Source organism: Lates calcarifer, linkage group LG8, assembly GCF_001640805.2.
Source record: "Lates calcarifer isolate ASB-BC8 linkage group LG8, TLL_Latcal_v3, whole genome shotgun sequence".
NCBI lineage: Eukaryota > Metazoa > Chordata > Actinopteri > Centropomidae > Lates > Lates calcarifer.
In genome coordinates, this window is record NC_066840.1 from 12,801,555 (window position 1) to 12,825,388 (window position 23,834).

The 23,834-nt window shown below is 41.6% G+C and overlaps 3 protein-coding genes across 7 annotated transcripts; all 3 read left to right on the top strand.

The window, feature by feature from the left end:
• The first annotated feature begins 2,922 nt into the window (after positions 1–2,922).
• selenoh (selenoprotein H) lies at positions 2,923–6,430 on the top strand. 2 transcript variants are annotated; one of them, XM_018679944.2, is made up of 5 exons: positions 2,923–3,013; positions 3,411–3,537; positions 4,192–4,334; positions 5,300–5,419; positions 6,160–6,430. In XM_018679944.2, the coding sequence occupies exons 1-4, from the start codon at positions 2,998–3,000 to the stop codon at positions 5,404–5,406; spliced, it is 393 nt and encodes a 130-aa protein (XP_018535460.1). In that variant the 5' UTR covers positions 2,923–2,997; the 3' UTR covers positions 5,407–5,419; positions 6,160–6,430. The 2 variants fall into 2 exon arrangements, with proteins under 2 accessions (XP_018535460.1, XP_050928362.1); XM_051072405.1 differs by having other exon boundaries at positions 5,300–5,413.
• A 560-nt stretch (positions 6,431–6,990) lies between these two features.
• clp1 (cleavage factor polyribonucleotide kinase subunit 1) lies at positions 6,991–11,716 on the top strand. Its single transcript, XM_018679945.2, has 6 exons — positions 6,991–7,089; positions 8,129–8,403; positions 8,585–8,692; positions 8,788–8,907; positions 9,480–9,617; positions 9,717–11,716. Exons 2-6 carry the CDS (start codon positions 8,131–8,133, stop codon positions 10,401–10,403), a joined length of 1,326 nt encoding a protein of 441 aa, XP_018535461.1. The 5' UTR covers positions 6,991–7,089; positions 8,129–8,130; the 3' UTR covers positions 10,404–11,716.
• A 1,177-nt stretch (positions 11,717–12,893) lies between these two features.
• On the top strand, positions 12,894–23,833 carry zdhhc5b (zinc finger DHHC-type palmitoyltransferase 5b). Of its 4 annotated transcripts, none has more exons than XM_051072410.1 (12): positions 12,894–13,074; positions 14,167–15,660; positions 16,238–16,359; positions 16,561–16,718; positions 17,172–17,344; positions 17,454–17,556; positions 17,654–17,745; positions 18,052–18,184; positions 18,533–18,641; positions 18,848–18,954; positions 20,168–21,102; positions 21,513–23,833. In XM_051072410.1, the coding sequence occupies exons 2-12, from the start codon at positions 15,512–15,514 to the stop codon at positions 21,658–21,660; spliced, it is 2,229 nt and encodes a 742-aa protein (XP_050928367.1). In that variant the 5' UTR covers positions 12,894–13,074; positions 14,167–15,511; the 3' UTR covers positions 21,661–23,833. The 4 variants fall into 4 exon arrangements, 3 of the variants coding, with proteins under 3 accessions (XP_050928367.1, XP_050928366.1, XP_018535463.1); XM_051072409.1 differs by lacking the exon at positions 12,894–13,074 and adding an exon at positions 13,147–14,002; XR_007813678.1 differs by lacking the exon at positions 12,894–13,074 and adding an exon at positions 13,151–14,002 and having other exon boundaries at positions 20,168–21,221; positions 21,513–21,652.
• The last annotated feature ends 1 nt before the right edge of the window (position 23,834 follows it).

Genomic DNA, 23,834 nt, shown 5'->3' on the forward strand with positions numbered 1-23,834 from the left:
AAGATGCTGTAGCTGCAAACGTATAAAAAAAGCCCTGAATTTATGAATGGAAAATCTGCCTTCTGTTGTTGCTCCTCTCCTTGCTTGTGTGTACGCATTTATTATTATGTCTGCATCTGTGAGCATTAATGTGTGCACTGGTCATTGGACCACAGCCAGGAGCTCTGTGCATCCGGTCTTGAGTCACATGGAAATAAAAGAGGAGTGCAGGGTGAAGATAGGGCACATCTGTCAGACGGTCTGTCCGCTCCTCTGAAGGTTTATGCACACGACTAAAAATACACCACAACAGACTGCATAGACAGATTGGGATCTAAAAAGACAGTAGATTTGATGTGTTTGGTCTGTTTCGGAAAGAGGGACACAATGAATGAAAGATTTAATCATATGGCAACTACAACATGAGTAAAAGTGACAGCACAGCCAAGATGAAGTGTGGGTCTTGAGTTTGTTGTCAACAAGAGAACAAAAGAACAGTGATTAGATGGACGCGTGTGAGTCAGTCACACCGCCTCGCTCTGGGAGGTTGTATAGCCCATATTTGTTGGCACAGACGCAACTGGTGACGTCTTTAAGACAATTTGTCTGATTGCCCAAAAATGTGACTGCCACATCCCCTGTGGAGCACATGGGGATTTGGTATTGCTATTCCGGCAGCACCATATTTGCTCTTGACTCTGGAGTATTCAAACACATCCGTCTGTCGCTCTGCAGGGTTTTCTCTCACTCTCTTTGTGTTTATCTTGGATGTAGTCTTTCAGCCGTCCCTCAAAAGTCTACAGTCCTGCCTTCATCTGTCTCACTGTTTACAGAGGACATTATAGAGATCTTCTGCTGGAACTGCCAGAAGGGAGAATTGTGTATCGAGGTTTTGGCTGGATGGGTTGATGTAAGGCCAAAAAAAGTTTGGCTCTGAGTCTGTAAAAGGTGTAAACACATGTTCTATATATTAAAAATAATTTCTTTACTCTGAAAACATTAAATTTGTTCAATTACATGCAGTATTTTATAACCTTAAGTAAATTGTGATGCCATCACTGGAAACTAAAGAAAAACCATACACCAGGTCCACTGGTGACCTCAATCTCCCCAATCTGTTGATTGTGCTGGCATCATGTTGGAACAACAGCTGGGATGACTCTCCATGAAAGACTTTCTGAGGACCAAGAAAGATTTCATATTAATCTGTCCTGGCTCTAGGAGCAGAATCAAGTTCTCTGGTGAAACAAACAAAAAGATACAAATAGCAACACTTTGAAATAGCTTATAAAGTTGTTGAGATGCTTCCATTCAAAAGATGAGCAGGTGGGCTCAAAGGGGAACTCTGCTGATTTTAAACATCACAGTTGGTTTACAGGTCTTAGAGAGTTCTACAGCAGAAGTTGTATAAAGCCTTTTGTTACTGCGCTAAAAATCTAATGGTTGTTCCTAAAGATTACACTTTGTTTAAACTGAGGGTGTGGAGAAAGAAGTGATCTTACCAGTTCTCTGTCGCCTGCATTAGCTGCAATTAACATTACACATCTGACTCTCTGACCAAACTGTCAGAGTTGTGTTGTAGTGATGTAGGCACCAGGTTTCCACACAGATGAAAAATGCCTGGGATGAAAAAGTTGATTTGCATCCATTTAGATCCCTTCCTTTATTCATCCATTGTGAGTCCAACAGTGTCACTGTGCAGGATTGCAATGCTAAGTCTGTGGAGTACTGTTTTAAAAAGCTTGTTGTGGGGAGCTGTTTTACCTGAGGGTGGGACTAACTTAACATGATTTCCAATTTATCACCAGTCTACTCAGAAGATTTGCATTCAGTCATTAATTTAACAAAAACACATAACTCTTCTTGTGTAAACTCTTGTGTAAACAGCTGAGTTATGTTGTTGTTTCATTCACTTTAAATGCATCCAATAGATTACTTGGCACAGACTTCAGCAGACCAAATAATGTTTGAGTTGATCTGCCACATTGGGAACTTTGTGCAAAAATGTGGAGATTAGTCCCTGAAACCATAAGCCAGTTTCAAACACAGACATCTGAAGAAAAACATTAGTGGGCATAAAGAACTGTGGGTGTGCTTGTAAATGGATCATGTCTTAAATGTATTTGGAGAAACAAACTTATTTGAATAAATAAGCTCAGAGATTAACAGTTATATTTTAGGGACTATGTTTGTTTTATGTTCAAAATGATCTCACATATCAACAAAACCCATCACATTACTCACATTTGGATTAGTGTGCATGGTTCTTGTGGCCTTCTCCACTCATTTTGTTAAAAGCGCAACCATAAGGCCTAATCCATACAAAAGTGTTGCCACACTAACATTCAAAACTCAAAAATAGATTTATTCCCAAAGGGACTGAGACACATCTAAATCAGTGTAGGATAATGTTGTAAAGGGGTGTGTTACATTAAATAGTCCTATATTTTATATGATCCTAGTATGGTAAAAGAAAAGAAAAGAAAAGAAAAGAAAAGAAAAGAAAAGAAAGAACTGCTGATTATCTCTGAAGTGACCCAGATATGAAAAACACAACATTGCAGAATAAATAACAACATTTTGGAAAACACAACAAAACAGAAATACAGCAACAGAAAAACATCAGAACATTTCACAAACCACAGCTTTTATTTTTAAGTTTTTGTGTTTTCTAAAATGCTGTGTTTTTGGTTTTGTTGTGTTTTATGCAAAGCTATTGTAGCTTCTGTTTTGTCAGTGTAGTGTTTTGTATTTAATGGCCACCATAATATCCAGTAGGTATATATAATATTCTTTATAGTCGTATGAGCAATTCCGAATCTCTTGAAAATTAATACACGCATGTTGCGACGGGTATCACATAACGTTTAGGGGCACCACCGCGGAAAAAGTAAACTTGGATCGATGGAAATGTCTCAGAAGATACCTTTTCAAAAATGGTTTCGTCCGTCATTCTGAAAACCCCTTCGTCAAACATATTGGTATTGTCCCCACACGCGCGAAAGTTTTGTAACAGTCATGGCGTCGAAGGCAGGTGGGTGTGTTATGTATGTTTATTGTGAAGAAGCGCAACTACTTAATTTAACTACATTGTGTAGCTGTGACGTATCTTCTTTCCAGTTGATATAACACACGCAGTGAATTATGTCTCTTGTTTCAGCGACTGTCATCTCGTGTTTTGGTTAAACTGCTGCCGTTGAGTTAACGTTAGCTTCGTTGCTAACAGGCGAGCATCAACACGGGCGAGATTTAATGATTACATGTTCACATTATCCAGTTTCTGATTTAATTCCCGGCAAAGTGTGTGAAAGCTCGGGTCGGCAGCAATGACCGGCTGTCTGTCATCTTCAACAACACATCTTTTAATTACTCAGTACTGGAAGTGTAATTTGTGTTATGAAAACAAACCAGTAACCACGTGTGTGGTTCAGGTCGTCGAGGGACAAAGCGTAAGGCGGAGGCTCAGCCGAAGGAGGAGAAACCATCCGTGGAGGAGAAGAGGGACAGAGGAGACGGGGAGAACGACCAGGAGGGCCAAAGGGTGGTCATTGAACACTGGTAATAGTTAATCACCTCATTACAAGTCATAGTTATACGTTAACATCGTTATACATTCCTCTGCAATTACTGACTGCATTACTCATGATATGACAAGCACATAAACAGCCTTATAAGGTAGGTACCACATCATATTTATAAGCTGAATTATCTTTTATAACAAATGTTGACCTGTAAAGCAGTTCATTACCATACAGTCTGTTGTTTACATGCTCAAATCTGCAGGGAGATGTGCTTTAGTGAAGTGGGTCCCAACCTGTGTAGTGTGACATGCCCTCGCAGCCCTGCATGTACAGTACCCTGCCATTGTAATACTTCAATAGGTGAACCCCTGCCCCTTCAAAAAGTGACATCCCTAATAGGTACATGAGGCCATATGCCAGGGCAGATATGTCGGACAAAAAAAGATCAGAAACCACTGCTCTTCTGCACAGAGCATCCTGCATTAGGCAGCAAACAAGCATATTAATGAATTTCTCTCAAAAATCTGTGAGTATAAAATGGCAATGAGTAAGGAACTTCACAATAGTATTCAAACACAGTACTTGAATAAATGTATACAGTTACTCCATCATATGCAGCCACACATCTCATGGATTACTGTATTAGCCTGCACAGATGTCCATCTCATGGTTGATCTGTTTTTTCTGTCAGTAAGAGCTGACGAGTGTATGGGCGTAATGCCGAGGAGGTGAAATCAGCCCTCCTGGCTGCCCGTCCTGAGCTGACCGTGGTCCTCAACCCTGAGAAACCCCGCAGGAACAGCTTCGAGATCACTCTGCTGGATGGAGGCAAAGGTGAGGATGACAGAAAGTTCTAAGAATAAGTCGGCCATGTGGCGTCCCCAAGGGAAGACCATCATTCTGAGCCTGGTGTCAGTGTCTGTGTGTTTGGACTTTTGCCCACTTGTACTGACTATTAAAGGTCTGGTTCACCAAAATCACAAATAACAAAAACACAGTATTTATCTAACCAGACTTGTCATGTACCTAGTTTGTATTTATTTGCCAGGGTTATGAAATATTCACCTCTGGTATTAACAGCATTGGAAAAATACCCCTAAGTGATGTGTCTTCCAAGAAACAGTGCCCCTTTGGACTGCTTTGGACAATAGCTCTTATTGTTTAACCTTCACTTAACAGTGAACAGCAGCTCCCATTTAAAACAGTTTATAGCAAGGTCTGTGGACCCTCCACAGTATTTTAAGGACATGGGGTGTTTCAAAAAGATAGGCATGTTCTGGCATGTGTTGCGAACTCAAACTTCAGAATTACCCAGAATTAAACATATTTTCAAACCATTCATTAAAGCCACAACTTGGTATTATATTATGAGACGTTAACTAAAGAAGAAAGTAAAATCTTGCTAAGACTTGTACTTGGCCAGAGCCAGTGTGTGTTCTGGCTCATTAAATCATGCTCGAACAGTCAACAGGAGGCCATGTTTACTGGAGTGCAGAGTAGCCGTCAGAGACAATGTGCTAGCAAACAATACCCCCTTGTCTAATTAGGCATAATGTGTGCTTTGCGCTTGTTGTGTCACTATCCATGATGATTATTTTGCTCCAGAGTTAAAAGGTTGGTACACCAGTTTGTCCTCACTTTTTAACCACTTAGTTTTCCTTTGACACAGTCGGAACATTTGACGTAGCATTTCATTTGACCGCTATGCTCTTGAAGTTTTGGTAAGGCATGAGTACTATCACTCATCTTCTATTTTGTTTCTACAAATGCCTCTGTTCTCTTGTGTCTCATCCCTAAAGAAACATCTCTGTGGACTGGCATAAAGAAGGGCCCTCCTCGTAAGCTGAAGTTTCCTCAGCCTGAGGTCATAGTTACTGCTCTGCAGGAGGCTCTGAAGGCTGAGTAGACACTGGGTGAAGGTTTGTTTCAGAAACAGTTTAAAGTTTAGAACTAAATATATATTTAAACATTTTAATGCATTACAGGTTGGATTTCTCAAGTTATACTCAAACTTGAAATAGTGGGATGGCAGATCTTATTGTACAACATTGTACTTTTTTTAGTTACACTCACATTTACTCATTGCTTATTAGTTATGTTTACCAGCATCTCCTGAAATACATCATAAGCAGCTGATGCTGTTGAATATTTGTCTTGATTCACAGTTCCATGATGTATATTTCCGTTTTTTTCTCCCAGAGCCATGTGTCATAACCTAAACTTGGATTTCCTTTCATATCATTGCAGTTTATGAGTCACCAGCTCAGGGGAGATGTTAACTGTTAGTTAGTCGAGCTTGTGACACACTGACACACACCATTAGACTGTTTCCAACAGACTTCTTACTTTAACTGGCAGGCTAAGCCATGTGGATAAAATTAGCAGGTCTGAAAATGAAATACACTCCTCAGCTGGCTAATTGAATGCTAATTTCTGCATGTGTAGAATCAGATTTTGATAAACCACATGCAATTACTTGTATTCAGTTCAGTCAAAACTGCCTTATCTCCATACTTGTTTTGTGTTTAAACTACTGGAGATTGAGACTGATGAGCTCATAGGTAACTAGGCTGTTCATGGGAATAACTAAACACTCAACAAACAGTGGTGCGTTGTGGTTGTTAATAGTTTAACAAAATTATTTTTTCCTTACGTGCAGCCAAGACTTCAGGAGATGTGGCCTGTGGAAGCAGAATGATGAAGAGTGACCAAGGAGATGTTCTCAGTCTCTCCTCTGATGAGCCAAGCTCCAACAGCTCACATCCTCTGGATACATGGTGACATCTAGTGGATCCTCTTTGAGCCAACACATCTCTCAAACACAGTTTTGCTGTTTTTTAAATAAGTGTTTTCCCCCTATGTCTCAACTGTTTAATGTTCTGTTATGTCCGTTTTTGATAAATAAAGTGTTTCTTGTTTCTTATTTGTTATGTGAGTGTAGCTTTGTGGTTTTTTCACAGTTCTGTAGTTTCAGGAATTATATCATTGAAGCTATAACATCTCATTGAGATTTATTTTATTTTGTATTTTTTGATTAGACTGATACAACCATGAATATACTCTGATTAATAATAATTAAAGCATCTTAATTTCCTTTTTATGGGCTTAATTTAGTCTATGTAAATGTAATTCAGGCCGAATTAGTATTAAATATCTGGAAGTCAAAATGTATTAGTTTTATTCTGTACATACAATGTAGTTCATTCACTTTTGATCGGCTCAGTGACATCCATAGCCTCAAGATAACATTTGTGACCATATCACGACAAATCACATCAAATCAAAGTTTCTCTTTGTCATAAAAAACTATTTTCTTAGTAGTTTCGTCACCCCTAGTTTTAATCAGCACTGGGCAAATTAAATAGTTTTGTACTGAACACTGGTTTATTCTTGTTTTAAAGTTTATTTCCAATATTTTATTTGAGCCTCAAATTATTTTTTCCTCAGCTGAAGTAAACGTTGCTACGGACTGATTGCTAACGATTGGTTGCGAAGAACGTGACGTCATCGTCACGTGGTCAGCCACACTAGCGGTAGCTCATGAATTAAGAACCTGCTTTGTATCTACAATAAGGCTGGAAATTAGTCCGTAAGTACAATATATTGAAATATAATCAACTCATAGACATTTGCTTGACAATATGGGAATAGTTTAGATAGGTAGTTGGATCGTTTGTGGGCCGTTTCTCCGCTTTTGCTACTAAAATTAGCATGGTTATGTTAGCCACGGCCTGCTAACTGCTAGCTAGCTGGTCTGTTTGCCTGCAAGTGACGAGCCAAATAGTTTCTCTGCCAGTGTACTCATCTATAACTTAACATGCTCTAAACTCTGCTGCACGTTAAGATCTTTCAGATGACTCGCCCGACTACTATTTTATCGTTTATATGTGGATGCGGTAAATTAATTGTCAACTACACTACAGTGTGTTTGTTTCTCTATTGTAGAGATGATGTATGTCAAGAAACTTCCTTGTTAAATACAGGATAAAATAATTTTTATTTTAGAACTTTATTGCTCAGCTTTTGATCAGCAAGCTGACAGCATCTGTCAATGTTCATTAACATTTAAAGAAGGCAATGATTACTGATGAAGTAAGTAATAACACTTAATGAAAAGAGACTTTTATTACGCCCCGTAAACGGTTTTTTTCATTATTATTTAATTTCCTCAATTAATAACTTGCCTGTTTTATTCTCCCAGCAGTTCAAAATGCAAAGATAATCCGTTTACTCTCATGTATGACAAGGAAAATCAACAAATCTTCACATTTGAGAAGCTGGGACCTGCAAATGTTTGGCATTTTTACTTGAGAGATGACTTAAACATGACTTGTTGCAGCTCTGTACAGTTGTATGCAAATGTTTCAGCACCCATGTCCATATTTAGTTGTTTTTGAAGCTCAAAAAGTAAAAACACTGCAGACAGCAAACACTAAATAGTGAGCCTGTCTTCAAATGATAGTGCACTAGTACTTTTTGATGTCATGAACTTAAAGAACAGAGAAAAATTGAAACAATAATTGCAGCTGAATTTGACTAAACTTTTTCATTCAACTGTACCCATGACACTTTGTCTCTCAGTGTACTGTTATTGTCAGGTATTTGAAACATAAACTTTCTCTCATCAGTCATGGCAACAGAGGGTGTGGAAAAGACGACTGAAGATGCTCCAGCAGCTGGGAAGGTCAGCACCAGGTATGACCTGGAGAAAGAGACTGAACTTCGGTTTGAGGTGGAGGCAGGAGAAGCAGCAGAGCAACTTGAGCTGGAGCTCCTCACGGGAATGGCTGAGGTGTTTGGCTCTGAGCTGAACCGAAACAAGAAGTACACATTTGGACCAGGCTCTAAGATAGCAGTTTTCACCTGGCAAGGCTGCAGTGTCAATCTTTATGGGAAGCCAGAGGTGAGCACCCTGAGGAGTGTCTATGTCAGTTTGTTTCCATGTGCATTCTCTACTGAATATCTCAGTGTTTTAATTTACCAGTGGCATATAGTATCACATGTAACCCGACATGACTTTGTTCTGTTTGACATTTGCTGAATGAGAGGCTCAAATAACCACCTTTTCTCCTCCATCACCACAGGTGGCTTATGTGTCCAAGGATACTCCCATGCTGCTCTACCTTAACACACATGCTGCCCTGGAACAGATGAGAAAACAAGCAGAGAGGGACAATGAGAGAGGGCCAAGGGTAGGTTTGAATAAAGAATGACGGCCTTAGTGTAAAATTGTCAGATCCCAGTAGATGTAGTTTGCATCGACACTGAATAATGAATCATCCCTCAGGTGATGGTGGTGGGACCTACAGATGTGGGGAAGTCGACAGTGTGCCGGCTGCTATTAAGCTATGCTGTAAGGGTGGGCAGGAGGCCAACACTGGTGGAACTGGATGTCGGACAGAGTGGGGTAAGATGAACTGGAGTTGTCATAATAAACATTGACACAGGCTATGGAAATCAGTAGAATAACACCAGCTGATATTTTAACTGTCTGCATCATAAAGAGTAAAGAATGGCAAAGGCATCTGAGTTTCTTAGTGCACTCCATTTTGATGGAAGTAAAAATAAGGAAGGGTACAATATCTTGGCATTATATTTACAACTGATGACGTGCCTTTAAGCAATACTAATATTACACAACCACTGTGGTGTACAAGAGGCTGTGTCTTTACAAGTTGTAGCCTATATCTGTATAATTCTCCTCACTGATAAAGAATGTGAACACCACAGTCATTTTTCTTTTCCCTTGTTCATGTGAAGCAGCAGTTGTACCTACACTAGCTGTATTGGTAGTGTTACTTCAGACAGTGTTAATGTATCTGATAGTTTTTCATTTTTGTTTTTCATCTTCACCTTTGAATATTAGCTTTGGTTTTCTGCCCTCAGAGTTGCTTAGTAGTAAGTGCCACAGGCTTCAAGTGAGCATCCATCACACAAATCTTATCAATACAATATATAAGGAACATTCTGCTCCTTCAGGTGTCTGTACCTGGGACAGTGTCAGCACTGTGCATTGAGCGTCCAGCAGACGTGGAGGAGGGTTTCTCAGTCCAGGCTCCTTTGGTCTACCACTTTGGTTCTACTACCCCTGGGACCAACATCAAACTTTACAACAAGGTGAGAAGTATGAAGTTAAAAAAAACCCTCTGTCATCGTTACTTGTTTTTCTCTGCCCACTTTAATCTGTTTTCTAATCTCTTTCCTCATGACGTGTAGCTGACGTCATGCTTGGCCGAGGTGTTTTCCCAGCGCTGTGAGGTGAACAGGAAAGCCAGCGTGGGAGGCTGTATCATCAACACCTGCGGCTGGGTGAAGGGCTCTGGATACCAGGCCCTGGTCCATTGTGCCTCTGCCTTTCAGGTGGATGTGGTGCTGGTGCTGGACCACGAGAGGCTCTACAATGAACTCAAGCGGGACCTCCCTCACTTTGTGCGGGTTGTGCTCCTACCGAAGTCCGGGGGGGTGGTGGAGCGCTCCAAGGAGTGCCGACGGGAGACTCGGGATGAGAAGATCCGTGAGTATTTCTATGGCTTCCGTGGAGTGTCCTTCTACCCTTTTTCATTCGAGGTTCGTTTCTCAGATGTTCGCATCTATAAGATCGGGGCGCCGTCCATCCCAGACTCTTGCCTGCCACTGGGAATGTCTCAGGATGACACACAGTTAAAGCTGGTGCCCGTGACACCAGGGAGAGACCTCACGTATCATGTGCTGAGCGTGAGCAGTGCTGAAGACGGAGAGGAAGGTGCTAGAAAGGGTATAGTGGAGAGCCCTGTGTGTGGCTTCATTGTTGTGACTTACGTGGACACGCAAGCACAGGTGATGAAAGTCCTGTCTCCAGCACCCAGACCACTACCCAGGCACACTTTACTTATTATGGACATCCGCTTCATGGACATGAAATGAAGGAACACTTCAGGGAAGACGACTCTGTGGGGCCCATGTAAGGGAAGAGTTCTGTTAAGAACAAGTTTGTACCAGGGGAGCTGGATTTTGTTTCTTGTCTTGTATGTGCTTTGTACAGGCTACAGAGGACAGAGAAAAGATTTAAATACTGACATTGGTCACTGCTGTAAATTCTGCCCCATTTTATAGACAATACAGTTCAGATGTTTGGGCAGTTTGTGGCAACAGATGTTTTTTATCAGTGGGAGAATTATTTTCTTGATAATCTGTTTTTTAAATGTTGCTTTTTTTCATGATTAATAAATTTTAAATGTAAAAAGTGCTGTGTTTTGTATTAACCACACAAGAAGTTCCATGGCCAGCATATTTTCCTATCCTGCATGTGCACTGTATATCAGGTCACATTTATTTGCATATGTCCAGTACCTAATGGACTGGCTATGAAAAACTGAAAAACATTTGTGTGTCTGTACTTAACTGCAATTTAATCACTCCCGGAAAAAGTTTAAAACTCCATAGCTTTTCCTGGGTTTTTATAGCTGAAGACTTGCTGTAGATTTTGCAAAGTATTTCCACAAAGCTTCATCCAGCAGCGCAAACAGCTTTTGAATGTGTCTGTAAAGTGGGAGATGTTTGCTGGCCTGTTGTATATGCCCTGTAGTGGTCGTAGAAAAGGACATAAGATCAACGGTGGAGTCTAACATGAACATCGAGTATATTAATGTTAAATTTACTTTCTTAGAACTGTGCTTAAGTACACTTTGAAGGTACTTTACATGAGTATTTCCTGTTTGTGATTCTCACTCCCTCAGACAGATGTATTACTCATAATGGTGCCATTTTACTTATTGAGTACTGTTACTTCTGATACTTTTGCTGTTAATACTTATAGCAGCTTGATTTAATTAAACTTTTGAGTCCAGGACTTTTACTTGTAATGGAGTATTTTTATACTTTGGTATTGCTGCTTTTACTTCAGTAAAAGATCTCAATTCTTCCTCCACCACTACAAAGGAAAGTTATCAGACATACCAGTATGTTAGTGAGTGTTTAGTAGCAATACAATATGAACTCATATGTTTGTTCTGTCAACAGCTCATCAGATGTATGTTCTGTTAATATTTCACACCATTAAAATGGATATTTAACGTGAACAATGTAAGTGGGACACAATATGCCACTGTACAGTAACTTTAATCAACACTCATCAACACAACACTGAGATGCCCAATGTGTGCCAGTATCTCAAACACTGCATACATGTTATTTACATAAATGCAACACTGACAAAACAAATAAAGATGTACATTATATTTTTTCCAGGTACTTATCGCTTTCAGCTTTAGATTACTTAGAATACTTTTATTATTCTTGTATTTATATGGGAAACATTACTTTTTGTTGAGGCTGCTTTGTTAGATGAATTTGTTTTACTAGACCCTGATTGTTATATTTAGCTTTTTCCATTTCTCCCATGTTCTGTGCTTCTTCTCTAAACATTAGCTTTACTCAGCAGGATGCATGTCTTACTGTAGGTGGATCTGTTGTGGGGGTTTTAAGGTGACCATCTGGGAGCTGTGGTGAAAACTTTACTGCAGAAAAGAATAGCTCTACCAAGCTATTGTGCTATACCTCCTGACATTAAACAGAAATGCCAAACACACTAACTTTCATTTGGAGTTGTTCTGTTGTGAACAGGAAATGAATAATATTGTTAGGTAATTGCTAGACACTGGAGGAGGATTTTGATTTGATAACTTTTAAGTGTGAGTAATTCAGTTATGTATTTACCAAAATTGTATAGAGGGGCAACTTGTACCAAGAAATTGCAAGTAAGAAATCAGTCATTATCAGTAAATTTTACCTCGCTTAGATCTTTGTGTGAAACAACATATGAACTGACAGGCTTTCAGATCCTAATAGGACTCTTGATTATTTCCCTATTAAAAGCATGTGTATGTGCTTTAGTTACTTGTTTTAAACATGCTGCAAGGACAATATTTGTGTATTATTTTAAGATGTAGTCCTTTGGGTATATATGGTATTAAATACTGATGTGGGTCACAACCATGCTCTCTAGATAATGTTTATATAGTGTATATTATGTATTCTAAGTTTATATACTTAATTATATTGTGTATATAAAATGTATATTATGTATAGGAAGTTTATATTCTACATTATATAATGTATAGAAAGTTTACATACTATATATATTATGTATATAAAGTTCAGTCTATGGCCACAACAGTTATTTTTTTAACAGCCAATCACGATGCAGGATGATAGAGTTGGGTCTTCAAACCACACCCCTCCCGCTCTCTGATTGGTTCTTCATCCCACCTGAGGGACGATGGACCAGTTCCGGGATTCCGATGTCGGCCTAGCCAGCGAGCTAACGAGTTTGCTAGCGGCTAATTCAAGGAGGACCTAAACGACCCACACCCTACAGGCAAGACAGCTCGCATGTTTGGCATTAGGTTTTACTTTACGGCTTGTTTTACTTGCTCTTCGCGGTGACTGTTTAGCTGAAAGTAGCCACAGTTATCTTGCCAGTGAAAGCTATTCGAGTAAGCGAGTGTAAAGCTGCCATGCTAGCCAGGTAACGTTAGCTAACTCTTCTAGCTGTGGTAAAGGACTGAGCGGTGTCGCAAAAAACTTTCGAGGCTAGGTAAGAGCTAACTGAGAATTAAGTATCGGTTGCGGTCAGATCTCTCATTATTGCTCGTTTGAAGTAAAACATCACAGTTTTTATTGACTAGTTTTAAAGAGGTGGAGAGTAATTTAAAGGTTTCATTTTATGGTAGTGTTGTCTTGACTGACTCCTAGCACTGCCCTGGCCTGTTGTTTAACGGTTGGTCTGTTTCAATCTATGGCTCAAAGATGAAGTGATAGCCAGTCAAATATTACAGATTTAAACAAGACATCAGCCAGAAAGCTGTCAGTGTGTTATTGTCACTCCGAAAAATGATTACATTTGCTCGACCGGCCACACGAGCTGCAGATTGTTGCGGTGACATGACAGGCAGGACTCGACACGGAGATTTTAGGATTAACATCCATTATAGTCGAGGGGGATTTGTTGTGGGGCAGATGAGATGATTAACAACAGGCACACTGACACTCTGGCTCGGCCTCAGCCATGTATTTGTTAGTACTGATGATTGCTTGAAAAAGAGGGGTGTGTCCAAACTATCAGATTACACTGTTACTCCGGGTCCGTTTTCAGTGTTTTCACACACCGCACGAACGAGTTTTTCATCTGGAGATGAGGGAAATTAGCATGATGTGTGTGTGTTTCACAGGTCGTTGTCTCCATGGTGTTTTTTTGAATTTCCAGTAGTGGGAGGCGTTTCATTTGACCACCTGAGGGCATTGAGGTGACAGCTGTCTGTGTAACAACAACAGGCTGTTGAACAACTCTGTTCATGAGTAATGAGAAATGCACACTCACACAGAATAACGCAAGCTTTTTAGGACAGCATGAAGTTGGTTAGTCAGTCTGATTGTTGTGAAATCAGAGTGAAACCTCTGCTTCTCTTGGATGACTCTGCCCTGTAACCTAACAAGGAAATTGACTACTGACAGTTGGTATTATTGTAGGTATTTGTCTTATCCAGTCCGTTATTGTACACAGAGCCATAACTGTTGTCTGTTATGTTATCTATTTAATCTGAGTATTGTCCAATAAGGATTTTTGATTTACTGTCACATAGGAAAATGGCAAGTTGTGTAACATGTTTTTGTTTGTATGTTTTTACAGCGGAATCCAGCAGCTTACCCACAAAGCCAGTGGGTGAAAGGAGACAGGTGGACAAAGAAGCAAAAAGGATTAAAATGCATCAGACACCATAACATCACTGCTGCACATGGCTTTGTTAAAGAGATGCAAAATGGGAAAGGAGGTCTATCTGCAGAGAATTTGGAGGCGGGCGAGGTCTCTACATGCAGCCCCGGCCAAGTGCGGTGACACCTCGGTGACATACACGGGGCTTCTTTTTGGAATGAGTTGATTTTGTCCCCTTATTTTCACAAAGACTGAAGGCAGGGGTCTGTAAAGATCCAAGGGACTCTGTTTGGCTATTTGAGCTATTTTACTTGTAAAGGCAAGGCTAGAAATCATTTTACTTTTTTTGGTTTGTTTTTTAGCAGCTTTTAAAAAATAAATTCCAGCTGGACTTTTGTTTGATGCTGAGCCGCTTCCCACCGCTGGTTTAAAAGTGAATTTGTTTGTTTAGTTGTTTTCCCCTGCTGACTTAGTTCAAAACTCTGGAACTGTCCCTCCTGCCGCCATCCTCAGTTTCTTCCACCCACCCAGTGCCTAAATAAGCCCTCTCGGGACAATCACAGAAGTCATCAGCAGCTGCTACGCTCAATCCTCTGCCTGTTCTCCTCCATGTGCTTCTGCTCTCGGCCTGCTGGCTATCCACCCACTACCTCTTTAATTTTCTGATCTTTTTTTTAATATTCATTTTCTCTTAGAGGTGTAATCAGAACTCAAGCACAGTGGCGAGCATTAATGTAAACACTGAGTTTCAGGAGTGGAGAGGAACCTAGACTGCTCCAATTTTAGTGGCATATGCAAGTGTTTCGCTTTTGTGTATATACACAGTAGTGTTAGGGTTGCACTGGTGCCAGGGAGCAGCTTAAGATTAGATTTATTTATATTGTTGCACCAAATACGGTTACATTGAAGCCATACAAAAATATTTATGAATTACCTACACATATTTTTGTATCACATTGCTCTTGTATAGTTTTGCTTTTATACACTTCTATTAAGATTATGCACACAAATTAAATATTTACAACAAACTGCGCCCATGCAAGTAGAGCTGTATATTGCTATCTAAAAAATTCTCCTTTTTTTGAGTGATGATATTAATGCTGGGAGACATTTTGTGTGCGGACACAGAGAATCCCTCATGTTTCTATTGAGTTGCTGCTTTGCATAGTGTTGGATTTCCTTTCCAGTCTATAGTCATGGCCCCTCCTGCCAAGCAAACACCATATTTGCCATTTTGACCCGTAAAGCACCCTTTACAGTAGGTAGACCGTAGATATCTACCTCTCTCTCTTTGTCTTCCTCCCCTCTTTCTCTGTCTCTGATGCCGGGTTTCAGTGGTGGGGGGGTTGGGGGAGGAGTAGGTGGCCCCGCTTCTGCTCCTCCCCGTCCATTTCGACCCAGCCGATACGTCCCAGTGTCCGCGGCCACCACTTTCCTTGTTGGATCCACCACCCTGTTCTTCTGCTTCACGTAAGTATCTCTTGGTTCATCGCTCTCATACACTTAAACACACTGACAGATAATGCAAACATGGTGCCACAGGCTCGCATATATTTACAGCTGTCACTAACTAATGCTTGTACATATTTGTGTTTGCTAAAGGCATCTGTGAATATTCTCATGTTTTCTGTTGTTTGCTTAACCTTTACTTATTCAGAGAAAGTTAAGTTAAGAGCACCTATACCCTCTCTCCAGCAACACTTGCACACAGTTCCTCACAATCACACCTGTGAGCCCCCCTTTTACAACCAGAGTATTCTATTTCTGGCTACTGAACAGCTTCACTGGAGCTGTTTGGGGGCAAATTGTCTGGCACAAAGGCTTATCAGCAGTTGTTGAAGGAGCGTGGAGTGTTACTTACTCATTGTTCCCCATCTGTGTTTTGCCAGCAAGTGCAGGGATTCAGACATGCTTGCTTATTCTCTACTTGCTGCTGTTTCTGTCTTTGAATAGATCAAGGGAATATGTCAGGCTTTGAAAGACTAGTAGTTATGGCAATAAAATGTCAAACTGTTATTTTGTTTCCTTCGTTTTTCCCACTGTCCAGGTGCCCATGGTTGTCAGAGTATTTCTCCTCTGTCATTCCCATTTACAATGCCGTTATCTTCCTCTTCACCCTCGCCAACTTCTGCATGGCCACTTTCATGGACCCCGGAGTCTTCCCCAGAGGTAAACACACATGAACAGTGCTGATGTGCGATTCTTAGTTGCTCATTAATCATGGTGCGGTGCTTTTTAGTCATTTATATGTAAATTCAGATTAAAAATAACACACTGAGTCATCAACATAGGCAAAATAGAGACCATAATATATTAAATCATGTATTATGATGTGGGTACAATTGCAGTGTGTGTGTCTGTTGTTTGTAGCGGAGGAGGACGAGGATAAAGAGGATGATTTCCGTGCTCCGCTCTATAAGACCGTGGAGATCAAAGGAATCCAGGTGCGCATGAAGTGGTGCTCAACCTGCCGTTTCTACCGCCCGCCACGCTGCTCGCACTGCTCAGTCTGCGACAACTGTGTGGAGGTACACAAACGAACACACACACACATTTAGTATCACAGGTTTTCTTTACTGTAATAATTCATTTCCCAATTTCATGCAAATATGAGTGACTGTCATACAGGGAAACTGGGTGTAAGCAGTGTGTGATCTTTTAACATCCGCTTGGCTTTGTAATGATTAAAATGCTAATATGGAAATAAATGTATCCTCTTTTCAACTCCTATCATTTGAGTCTGAAAACCCTGGAGTCTGTATTACATAAACCTGTGTTTCACAAAGAGCTTTTATAAACTCCTGTGTGACTTGACTGTTCAACCTAGATCTGTCCTATTCTTAGTTTTCTATGTGTGAGCGTGGGAGGTAGAAACTGTTCACATGTGCAGTTTAGCTGTTGCATAGCATCATTATTTTCCTTTCTGTCATATCTTCACTGGCACTTGCACCTTTTTGTCTTTTGACCCTGTGCTCTCTCAGGATTTTGACCACCACTGTCCCTGGGTGAACAACTGCATCGGTCGGAGGAATTATCGCTATTTCTTCCTCTTCCTGCTCTCGCTCACCACCCACATCATGGACGTATTTGGCTTCGGCTTGGTCTATGTCCTGCACCACCGCCAGCAGCTGGACACACCACATGCTGCTGTTACGTATCCTTCACTTGGCTTCACCACAGTCATAAAAATACAGAACACTTCATGGAACTTTCTTTTCACATTTGCTGGATTTGTTGTAATCTCCTTGACCTTTTCCTCCCAGTATGGCTGTGATGTGTGTGGCTGGTCTGTTTTTTGTCCCAGTCGCTGGCCTGACTGGGTTCCACATAGTGCTGGTGGCCCGCGGCAGGACCACAAATGAGCAGGTACATTGGACTGTATTTGTTTTTCTGTATTTGTATCATTAATGTTGGCGTCCATGTGAACTGGACTTTTTGTTTCTCCCCCACCCTCTCACTGTAGGTGACAGGAAAGTTTCGGGGTGGTGTTAACCCTTTCACCAACGGCTGCTTGAGGAATATTTCCCATGTGCTCTGCAGCTCCCAGGCCCCCAGGTCAGCCCTCCTCTCTCATCTGCACTCATCTGTTTACTCCCCTCCTTTAACTCTCTGCTCCACAATTATTCTTTTTCCACTGCCTCTTTCTTTCCACTGCTCTCTCTTTCCCCTTCCACTTTTCCACCCTTTTCTTTTTTATTGTTCTCAGTTGTCTGTTCAGTTAATGGAATAAATGAGTACAAGCCTTCAAAGTGAGCGGCCTTCTGGTGCTAGATTATGTGTGTCAATAGAACAACATACTGACGTGGAATGCTTGTATCATTTTAATTAGGATTTAAATGTGCGTGTGCATCCCTCTCACAGATATATGGGCCGGTGGCGGAGCCCTCAGTCAGTGGAAGTACAGCCTCCGTTTCTTAGACCTTCACTCACTGAGGCCCAGCTAGAAGCCAAGGTCCTGGACAATGGCATCCAGAATGACCGACACAGCACCAGGGTGAGTGGCACTTAATCCCACAAGGACACACAAAAAAAACGCACAACCTAAATGTTGAAGTTTTGGATGAAGGAAATCCAGTGCTACAACAATATAATACAGAAAACTCTGTTTTATATGTATAATTAAGACCTGGTGTTTGCACCAGCAGTTGATGAGTTGATGTAGATCAATAAGACTGAAGGTTTAAACAACAGTTTATGAAGCAGGATTTTATAACTCTACAAAGTTATTATGGCAACAGGCATTAGGCAATATAAACAGTATAGTAATTATTATTTATTCATATCAATGGGTTTTTTATTGATTGCAGTGACTTTTCATTACTCGTCTCTGTGTCTTTTCCAGTCCAAGAGCAGCCTAGATCAGATGGAGAGCCAGTCAGCTGATGCAGAGCCTCCACCTCCTCCAAAGCCGGAGCTGCGTTACCCCGGCCTGCCTCGTGCCGACACGGAGGGTGAGACACATGCAAATGCAAATACACAAGTGAACCTAGGTAGTTTCAGGTGTATCACCTGACATGTCAGCATCTGAGCATTGGCCACCAAAGTGCAGACCAGGTAGCTGAAGTGTCTCACCTCTTATGTAAACAGATGAGTGTTTGTTTTCTAAACACAAACACACACCTAGTTCATATGTCACTTTTGGTTTCTCGTCACTCAGAGAGCAGTTTGTTGACCGAGGCTCCACCTACGCCATCAATGTACAAGTACCGACCAGCCTACAACAGCCCAGGGAGGAACCACACTGCCCTCACACACCCCAACAAGGTACATGTCAGTTTACATGTGCACAGACCTCAAGGTATTAGGTTAAACTATTAACATCACATTATGTAGCGACTGCCTAATAATCAGATTAAAACAACAATCAGCTTACAGTGAAGTTAAGCACATGTCTTTGCCTTACTGGACACAAATAAGAAGATACATTTAAATCAGTATTCTTTTAAATACACATAACCTGGTTGATTATTACATAGCAAGATTTTTTAGCATTTGTGAAAGACCAAAGGATGTCATCCTCATTGCACCCACAAGAAGATGAGAACAGAACAAACAACATCCCATAGATTACAGTAACAGATGGTCTGGTGGCTGTTATGCCCTCCCCCTTCTAATTTCCTTTGTGGTTAATATCATGCCCCTCTTTTTTGTTTTTTACTTTAAATTGATCATTCAGTGGCCATCGGTCGATCAGTAAGTCTCAGCTAGTGTCATCTGTGTGTGTCTACCTTTGGCTGTCTCTGTGTGTTTGAGTGAATCTCTCCTTTGCCCCCCCGAGACTGCATTGACTGGAATGTGTAGTTCATGTACTGTATGTATTTGTTATTTCCATTTATGTGTTGATACACACGGTCTTTGACATGCAGTGTCAGTGCCTGTTGCAGCCAGTCAATGTTTCCAATCCAGTAGTGTGATGATGGAGTAGAGCACCGGTCAAGCATCCAATTTCTCCCTACCACTATTTCTTTTCTTTTTTTTTTTTCTTCTTTTTTTTCTGGTAGAATTTATAGAAAAACAGGTCAACACTTTATTTCAAGTCTCTCTATTTAGCATTTATAAGCATTATACAAACAATTAATAAATATAACACACTATAATGTAGTTGTCAACAGATATGTGTTTATTAATGTTAACAACTATAAATCCTCCTGTGGACACTCCTAAGTGGAGGCTGCTGTGTAAACAGGTAATGAACTGCAATCTAGTAACAAAAATCTAAAATAATATAAAATTGCAAACAAAGAGCATACATTAATAAACACAAATATCTGAATAGCTGATTAAACCTACACTGTAATGTGTTATAAATCTTTTAATAAATGTTTATGCTGCTTATAAATGCTAATTATTGAGACTAAATGTAAAGTGTTACCAAAATGGTTGTTATTTGTGCTATGTTATCTATTCCTGAGGTAACATGGTACTGTTCATCTCTCCCCCCCCGCCCTTCATCACACCTTTCCTTTCTTCTCCTCAGATGATTCGTGGGGAGAGTCTCGACTCTCCGTCTCCCTCCATCCTCCAGTCCAGCCGTCAGCCTAGCTACCGCTCGGAGCCGAGCAGCCTGGACGGAGCCACAGTGGTGGGGGGAGGTGTAGGGGTGCGCAGAGGGGGAGGGGAGAGGGGTGAGGGCCCCGGAGGCCCTGGCGGGACTGCTGGGGGGGTGTCGGGGGGCATGTCAGGTTACTCCCTGACTGGGCGCTCCTACACCTCCTACCCATCCTCTCTTGTTCTGTCCACTGGTGGCTCGCGCTCCTCCAGCCTGCGCTCAGCGCACACAGCACATAACCCGCTGGCCACGCTCCAGTCAGAGGGCACCACAGACACCAGCTACAAAAGCCTGGCCAATCAGACGCCTCGGAATGGCAGCCTGTCCTATGACAGCCTCCTGACACCATCCGAGAGCCCAGAGTTCGAGTCAGCCGCCCACGAGCTGTCGCCGCAGAAGCCCCACGCTCCATTTCCGTCTGCAACTATAACAGGCCAGCCTGAGGTGGTGTCACCCAGTACCCCGCTGCAGGGTTACATGTCGCCCTTCCTCTCGGCTCAGATCGCCCAGCAGAGGGAGGGGCAGCTGCTCCAGGGCTCTGCCACTTTCTCCTCTCCCCACAGGGCCTACCTGCGTGCCGTGAGCCCGCCCCCTCCCTCCTCCACCGGGCCTCCTGAGACCCAGCACCTGCTACAGTATAACCAGGACATCTCTTCTCGAGGTCCTCGTAATCCTTCCTCCTCATCCTCATCCCCTGGGGCTCGCTCACTAGAGCCCCCTGTCTCCCCGCCGCCTCGTGGCCTCTCACTGGGCAAGTCCCATTCTTACACTGGGGAGGCAGGGCCTCAGCACAAGCCTCGACCCGCCGGAGGAGGTACTGTGCTGGGAGGGGGAGGAGCCGGAGGAGGGCAACAGGCTCCACAGTGAGTAGTGATCCGTCGACAGATCCGTCAGCCTGCTGCTCTTCCTCCTCCTTTTCCTCCTAATCCTCCTCTTCTTCCTCCCTGGTTTGTGTCAGCCCTTCTCTTCCTCCCTGATCTGTGTGAGTCTTCCTTTTCCTCCTCCATGGTTTACAGTCAGTCTTTGCTTGTTTAGTGTTGAACAGTTGGGCGTGTGTATGAAAGTGTTCAGGTGTTGGTGTGTGTGGGGTAGGTGTTAAAAGCATGCCAGTATGTGTTTAGCTCCGTGAAAGCATGTCTAACCACACTGCTGTTTACCTCTCTGTCTTTGTCCTGTTCTCACTCACTCAGTGTAGTTACCAAATGCCTTACAACATCAGTGACAGTTGAAAACGTTTTTTGCTGTTTGTGCTTGTTTGTTTCTATTTTTGAAGTAGAACCACTCACCTCCGCATCCCTCTCTCCCCTGTCCTCATCCCCTCCCACACTCCTCCCCTCCCCTTCCTGATGGCTGTCCAATCAGATCCACCTCTCGCCCAGTCTTGGTCAATCACACCACATCCAAACCAGGGGGCGGGGTGAAAAAGGTGACAGGCGTCGGAGGGACCACTTACGAGATATCGGTTTGAGTGACGGGACGTCCTTCGTGGTCTTTCGCAAGGAGTGTGAGGATGGGGTGGGGAGTCACTGGACTACTGGACTACTACCACTTGTCTCTTCATTGAGCTGGATATTATCCAGGACTGCAGGCTCCTGAAAAATGATGGGTTTTTTCCCCACTGCAACAGACTAAAAGGAGCAATCCTGTCTGGTACTCTCTTTGTTATCTTTGTAAAACGCCACTGGCCATTCTTCTCTGCCAGCCTTTCAGATTTGAACAAAGAGGAACTTGGGACACTGGTTCATTTTTCACAGGATCAATTCGTGTCCATTTAGCCACTTTGTGAGCCATAGACTGATGTGACTGTATCATCACGGCTGGGTACAGATATGTCTATAGAACACGCATAGCTATTCAATGATTTGCTGTTTTACTTTGGTACATTAGCACAGTACAGAGTACTGACAGTGGTGTCCGACACCTGAGGAAAGGTTGGCCTTTATCCAGTGGATGTAAAATGAAAGAGGGAGGATTTAGGACTGTTGACCAATAGAAATGTCTTCTTTTCCACTGTCTGTCCGGACCACGCAGCCTGTTTATTGATGAGAGTCATGGAGAAGAGTCCAACCTATAAACACAGTATCATTTTAGTTTTATAAATCTTTTTTTAAATATTGTTTTATATAAATGTATAAAATCTTACAGATAATTATTGGGTCAAATCGTCGGGTATTGAAGATGACTATTGATGAGGGTGGCAGATGTACTGTGTGTAATTATTCATGAAAGCGACTTCACATCAGTTTTTGCCTGTTTATATTTGATGGCTGCATCAGCCAGTCATGAGCTCTCGCTGGAGTTTTCATCGTCCAAAGAGAAATGACGATCCTTTGGTTGAACAGCTGAGGTGGCACATAATTGAGCTTAATTTTCAAAAGCCACAAAGAAATTTCTGAGTCACGATTGCAGCACAAGCATCTTTGTGGAATGTACGCTTGTAATGTTTATGCTAGAGACATTATGCAAAATCTGTAGCTTTAAGATCATTGTCTTTTCGTTTCTTCTATGTAATGTTTTGTCTGTCAGTCAGTCAGATGCTAGCAGAACCTTGTACCTTTAACTGATGGCCAGCCAAATAGGGGGCAGCGAGGGAAGGGCTTATTTATTTCACCAGACAAGACAACTTTGTAGTTCTGGACACAATTTCAAACCAGTCTCTACCAGTTTGCTCTTTTTTTTTTTTAGAGAGAAGAGGAGGTATGAATATTTTTCTGAAAAGAAGTTTATAAATGAAATTGTAAATGCAATATGCCACTGAGTAGATTTTTAAGGTGGGACTGGTTTGCAACTGGAGACTATTGTTTTTTTTGCCTTGAGACCATTCATAGTGACGCACGCGCATTTTTAATTCTTTTTTTTCTAATGGTTTTTATTTTTTACACTTCTGAGAAAAAAAAAATCAATGTTTTGATTGACTTGCTCATTTTTAAAAGTAATACTATAAAGGTACAGTTTTTTTTTTTTTTTTTTAATTCACATCAAAAACAGGAAGGGAGGCGTGTATATGAGTTTGTCTTTCAGGATTGGGCATTACAGTAAAGGGTGTATTTAATTAAATTTTTTTTGCTATCAAGGCCCACAGCAGTGTTTGCAGCAGAATGTTAAAGCTGGCTGAAAACAGCACATCTTTTGGGGGAAATGTACACGCTTGAAGCACACGAGTACCATCGTTCAACCCAAACAACTGTGTTACGAGTTTTCAACTCCTCCCAGGCTATGTCTTCAGTGTGCATGTGATTTTTTTGTTTGTCGTGCTGAATGCTTCACTGGCGTGCATACTTGTGAGAATATTGTCAAATGCCCACCTGCTTCGTGTGCGGGTGGCAACAAGTAAAGAAGCGTCGCGCGGAGATAAAGAGAACCTGTGTTACTTTTCTTCCTTCTCTGGCCAAGGATGGTGGCCATTGAACAATTTGAAACTATGTGAGTATAGTAAGTATACATCTATGTGAGATAAAATATTGCTATTGTGGGCTGTGATGAATGGAACGAGTTTCACAAATATCTGTAACAAGTCCATTAAAGACATTTCCAAAATGGCCTTATCAAGAATTTTTAAAAAGATGTCTTCTCAGAATAAAAAGGTCAAACTGAC